This window comes from Ictalurus furcatus, chromosome 18, assembly GCF_023375685.1.
Source record: "Ictalurus furcatus strain D&B chromosome 18, Billie_1.0, whole genome shotgun sequence".
Classification (NCBI taxonomy): domain Eukaryota; kingdom Metazoa; phylum Chordata; class Actinopteri; order Siluriformes; family Ictaluridae; genus Ictalurus; species Ictalurus furcatus.
The window spans coordinates 23003538-23009669 of NC_071272.1; the positions used below are offsets into that span (position 1 = coordinate 23003538).

At 41.0% G+C, this 6132-nt stretch overlaps 1 protein-coding gene across 1 annotated transcript; it reads right to left on the minus strand.

Moving 5' to 3' along the window:
- Positions 1–620: 620 nt before the first annotated feature.
- On the minus strand, positions 621–3176 carry pou4f4 (POU class 4 homeobox 4). Its single transcript, XM_053649538.1, has 2 exons — positions 2502–3176; positions 621–1580 (listed from the first exon to the last, which is right to left on the minus strand). The coding sequence occupies exons 1-2, from the start codon at positions 2619–2621 to the stop codon at positions 621–623; spliced, it is 1080 nt and encodes a 359-aa protein (XP_053505513.1). The 5' UTR covers positions 2622–3176.
- Positions 3177–6132: the final 2956 nt, after the last annotated feature.

Genomic DNA, 6132 nt, shown 5'->3' on the forward strand with positions numbered 1-6132 from the left:
CGCCTGTGCTGTATTTCTCTCTTATTGCGATGCGTTTAAACCGGGGAGTTTCAAATAATAAAAGCGCCCTAAAGTAAACCATGCAGTGGATGACGGTAATTCCGTGTCGTAACCGAGATCGAGTCTCTTCCTCCGAAACACACCGAATGACATTAAACTTTTAATGGCAAACTTTTTAAACCCTTTCTCCTTTTTTTTTTCTCTCGAAAAAAAAACCCAAAAAGAAAAGAACCTAAAAGGACGATGTGGTCTTCACAGAGGTGTCATGTATTCACAGTTATATACATGAATCAATATAAAAGAGTTATTTAAGAGAATATGTTATTATTCTATTTCCATTTTTTTGTACAATAAGTGATTCATTTCTTTCCTTTCGTCCAGTTTCAGAGCCCAGTTTCTTTCCCGTGTCTTTCTTCTCTTCGTGTCTCCATGAGTGGAGTCGCGCTCCTGCATGCTGACATCCCGACGGGACCCGGTCCGCCTCCTTGAGATCTCTATCTGACCCGTGGTTTGGTTTGGGTTTTTTTTTTGTTTTCGGTTTTGTTTTTGTTGTAATTTTTGTTGATTGGGGATGTCTGAGAGTTCCTCGATGTCCATTAAAACGAGCGCCGTGTTTTGGTTCAGTGCGTCGCTGAGAACTTCATGCGCTTCTGTTTTTGCCGCTGGTTGCAGAACCAGACGCGCACCACGTTCTTTTTCAGGTCGAGCTTCTCGGCGATGGCGGCGATCTTCTCGGACGAAGGTCGTGGCTGCACGGCGAAGTAGGCCTCGAGCGAGCGCTTCTCTGGCGCAGCGATGGATGTGCGCTTGCGCTTTTTGTCGCCGCTGCTGAAGATCTCGGGCTTGGCCATCTTCTCGCGCTGCGCCCTCTCGGCCTCCTCGAGCCACGCTTCGAGGATGGGCTTCAGGGCCACCATGTTGTTGTGCGAGAGCGTGAGCGACTCGAACCGACAGATCGTACTCTGGCTCAGACACCCGACCCCGGGTATCTTGAGGTTAGCGAGCGCGGCGCCCACATCCGCCTGGGTCACGCCGAGCTTAATGCGACGCTGCTTGAAGCGCTCGGCGAACGCTTCGAGCTCGCGGGGGTCTGGCTCGGCGTCAATGGACGCGGCGCTGGCACTGGCGAGGGAGGCGTGCGCGGCCAGGGCGTGGTGCGGGTGGTGCACGTTTACGGCCTGCGCGTGCGGATGGTGATGGTGCTGCGCGTGGTTGATAGCCGCGGCCATGTGCGAGTGTGCGTGGGACGCGCCTGAAGCCATGTCCGCGGCGGTCGGCATGCCGCCGAGCGAGATCGCGGGGGAGAGGTGATCGAGCAGGTCTCCCTCCAGACCCTGAGCCGGCTGGTGGTGGTGGTGCGGGTGGTGTGCGTGATGATGAGACGTGAGCACGGACGGGTGATGCAGGTGCGCCGGGGAGGACGTTGGGGTGCCTGTCATGCTTGTCATCGTGGTCATGGTGTGGTACGTGGCGTCTGGCTTGAACGGATGGCTCTTCTGGGTCACAATGTCCACCGCGGCCAGAGCCTCGGCTCTCTGCAGCAGCGTCTCATCGAAACCGGCGAAGATGTTTCCCTGCAGCTAGAGAGAAGAAAGGAGAGCAAAATAAGAACAAACAATACTGAAAAATCACCACCGTTATTATTATCATTATTATAGTTTACCTTTTTTTTTTCTTTCCAGGCACATCTTTATCTTTATGACGTGAAAACATTTGAAGCGACTTTTACATTTATTTTAAACCTATACCTACTATAGTTTACTAAACACCTCATGCAAAAAAACAACAACATAATGAATAAAAAAAACCCCAAAACAATAATAATATAATTTCGATACTATTATAGAGTCAGATATACTTCCAATTTCTTTTAGCAGTGTACACGTCTTCTCTTATTTTTATCCCTTCTGCAAAGATTTTATCGGCTGAAACTCACTCAAGTCTCGCCGAAATTCTTCTTGAAACACAAACGCTTCCTCACAGAGCCCAAAACACAAACCTTTCTAGTGATACTTTTAAGAAACGCCACTATTTTCTCTTAGTAAAGATGAAGCTTTACTTGAATGTTTAGGAAATTTCAGGATTTGAGGAACTTTTTTTTTTAATTTTTTAACTTAAGTCTTAACTCGTTTTTCAGCGCTGTTTATTATTGTTTATTATTTAAGTTTCAGTGCACTGAACATCGCCATGTAATCAAATTATTTTCAGTGAAACTACGAGAAAATGACTGTGATTATTAAGAGATCATTTCAGCATTTCCTTACATGACACTAACGGTTATTTGAGCATGAAAATAAGATTGTATAGTGTAGTATATAATGCAGCTTATATCCTTATATTAGATTATAATGCTCTTTCAATCCATTGCAAGTTTACTCATTTTAAAAAGCCTTAATGTCATCTTCATGCTCTTATCTCCCATCTGATTGTCATCACTACACCACCCTGATGTCAGGCTGTGATGGAGATGTGCGCGCGTGGATAAATCGTGCGGATCTTACCGACGGTGTGGGCAGACATGCCCGCCGGATCGCCTCCGAGCTCGAGTGCAGAGGTGTGTATTTGGGCTCGTGGAGAATCGGATGCATGCTGAAAGCTTGCTTGCTGTTCATGGACATCATGATTGCAGACGTCGGAGAAGGTCGTTTCTCGTCTTCCTCGTTTAACTCCGTTTTTTTGCCTCCGATAATTCTTGATGTCTCGAAACGTAACGCAGTCGGGGGAAAACGTCACGACGAAGACAGGCAGCCCACCAGTCCTGCCTGGGAAGTCTTCTTCTCGAGTCAGGGGCGGAAATAAAAAAAATCTAATTGCGCCTGTCAGCAGCCTTGATACGGCCCAGGTATTGACGCAGGCGTCTAAATATAAACGTTTCCCCGACTCCGCCCACACGCCGAATCCTGGCACGCCCCCTCTAACTTTACTCAAACACCATTGGCCGAATTAAGCTCGAGCACGGTCTGGTCCCGTGACTCCCACCTTTACACTTAAGTGCGCTGCTGAATTAATTTTGAGGGGAACAGGGCGTGGTCTGTGAGGAGATCCCGCCCATGGAAGGTTTTCATTGGTGCTGAAAAATGTGACGCTGCTAAACTAAATAACACAATGCTCCAGGTATGCCAGGTAATGACACCCCAGTGCATTAAAGAATAGAAGTGGAACGACATCACGTTTTCTTATCCAATAACCATACCCATACTGAAAGTCTGAATATCAGTCCATATCCATATCTGACAGATTCTTTAAAAATGACTAAGCTTTAAAATTATATATATACATACATACATACATACATATATATATATATATATATATATATATATATATATATATATATATATAAACTAAAAACAAGACTTACACACAACCACAGCTTTTTAAAAAAAAATCTGTTATATTATATAGCAAATATATGTGATAAATATAATAATGTATAAATATAAATAAATCAATCTGAGCAAAAATAATATTTGATCATATCTTATAAATGAGCGGAAATTTATATGGAAACATTTCAAGTTCTTTGCAGTCGGCTATATCGATATTCCTAATATTAATACAGATGAATACGTCCTAGTGCTTGTTAGGGATTCTTATTTCAATTCTTTCCCTTTTAAAAATAAACGTTCTTCATGGTCCTCTACAGCACCGTAGGTTTGGTAAAGAACCTTTTTCTAGTCAAGAACCAGTCAATTTTTCATTGGTATAGCATTCTATAGCAATATGGTTCTTTGGAGATAAGTTCTTTATGTTTGATTAGAGGTTCTTCTAAGGTATCATCCTTTAACAGGTTAAAGTGACCCCTATAAAGTAGGGCATCACTGTTAAAATGTTATATGGTTCCTTAAAGCAATAACAAAGAAGGTTTTTTTATTATTATTTTAGAGAACTTACTGTATGAATACATTGTTCTTTGTGGCACTGCTGTGAAGAACCATTTGTGGGTTCTTTAAGCAGCAGGAAATAGATGGGAGTAAAAGGTTAAAAGCGTTCTCCTATGGCACTGGGCTGAAAAACCCGTTTTGGTTCTAATTGGAACCTTTATTTTTTAAGAGTGTTTAAGAGTGAAAGGTGACGTTTATGATCTGATAGTTGCCTCTCTGAGTGGCGAGCCATACGATTTCATGCATGAATTAATTATTGCCCTTTTACTTTGTGGGATACACCACAATATGGATTCCCAATTAGTGTATAAACAGCTCAAAATGGATAAGAGCACAATGAAATATTTATCATAAAACCACTGGTCAAACGAATGAAACCGTAAATCAAAATGCCTTATCAAGGCATGGGATAATGGCTGGATTGTATGTTATGTTATGTTATGTTGTATGTTATGTCACGTTACATGCTGTTATGTTATGTTGTCTGTTATGTTATGTAATGTTATGTTATATGTTATGTTATGTAACGTTACGTATCGTTACATTACGTTATGTTATGTTATGTAATGTTATGTTATGTCACGTTACGTTACGTTATGTTATGTTATGTTATGTTGTTATGTTATTTTATGTTATGTTGTTATGTTACGTTACGTTACGTTTCGTTATGTTACGTCATGTTACATTATGTTGTATGTTATGTTATGTTGTTACGTCATGTTATGTTATGTTATGTTATGTTATGTTATGTTATGTTATGTTATGTTACCTTACGTTATGTTATGTTATGTTGTATGTTACGTTACGTTACGTTACGTTACGTTACGTCACGTTACGTTATGTAACGTTACGTTACGTTACGTTACGTTATGTTATGTTATGTTATGTTATGTTATGTTATGTTATGTTACGTTACGTTACGTTACGTTATGTTACGTTATGTTGCATGTTATGTTGTTATATTTTATGTTATATGTTGCATTGTTATGTTATGTTATATTTTATGTTACATATGTTATATGTTGCGTTATATTATGTTAAGTTATATGTTATATTATGTTATATGTTATATGTTATGTTATGTTATGTAATAGTAGAGATAATGCGAAGTCAAAGACTAACCAAAAGACTTTGTGTTCTAGCTAAAATTGCTAAACAAGATGTAGATCATACATCACATATGCACATGTGTAAAGGGCAGTGTGTCAAACAGGCCTTTTTTTTTTGTGACGCACACAAGCTGTCTTGCTCTGGCTTGTATTGAGTCCCACACAGTCATCACTCTAATTGGAGCTGAAACTCCAGACACTGATAATAGAAGTCCACAATGGGCAAGGGAGTCTCAGTGAGTGTGACTCGGAAACCTGAGTGCCGAGCGCTGCCAGAGACATTGTCCTCTTATACCTGGCTCTCCGCTAGGGTCTTGGCACCCTCTTATTAAATATACATCAGCGCCGTCACCTCTCCCCTGGCAACCACCATCGCCAGGGGACTCCAACCACACCGGGATAGAAAGGCCGAGAGACGCAGAGGTGAGCGCCAAGGCAGAAATGCAGGATGTATACTTTTAGCACGAATTCTGGATCCAATGTGAGTGAAGGCATGTGTTATTAACCAGCAGCTCCATGTTACCTGTGACCTTTCTACCTCCTTCTCTCAACACACCTGTTCTTTGCTTCCTTTACCAAGCATAGATCGGCACATTTATCCGTTAAGTTTTCTTCAAACAAGCCCGAGAAAGTGCTTGATTATCCTAATGGAACATTTTCTCCCATGAATATTAATGCTAGAATGGGAAATTGGTTGTATTGGCTGTTCCTCTTTGAGTTAATAGGTTGTGTGAAGCCTAGACTGTTTGTAAATATTTATTTCATACTCAGACATTTTAGATAAAACGATGAAAAATGATGTGGATTAATGTTTAAATGGTAAAAAAAAAAAACTGCTCTTCAGTCGGCTTTAGTAAAGGTCATGGCTACATACTATCATGTCATATATTCGGAGAACCATACGTGTCCTTAATTGTAGTTCAGAATTAGGTTCTTTGTCACCCGAGTTATAATATTCTCTAAGATTACTTATTATTATTTTTACGGGTCCAAGCATTCATACTTGGAAGCCCTAATGGAAGAGATTTTTAGGGGTCCAAGCAAAAGGTGCTTGGAACCCTCTTGTTTTTGTTGATTGTTCTTCTCCTCCTCATCTTCTTCTTTTTCTTCTTAAAAACCAGTTGTGCAGACCAAACCGT

Coding starts and splice junctions, on each gene's coding strand:
- pou4f4 (XM_053649538.1), bottom strand. CDS start 2,621: ATGATGTCCATGAACAGCAAGCAAGCTTTCAGCATGCATCCGATTCTC. Junction 1,581..2,501: donor CATGTCTGCCCACACCGTCG/GTAAGATCCGCA, acceptor TCTTCTCTCTAG/CTGCAGGGAAACATCTTCGC.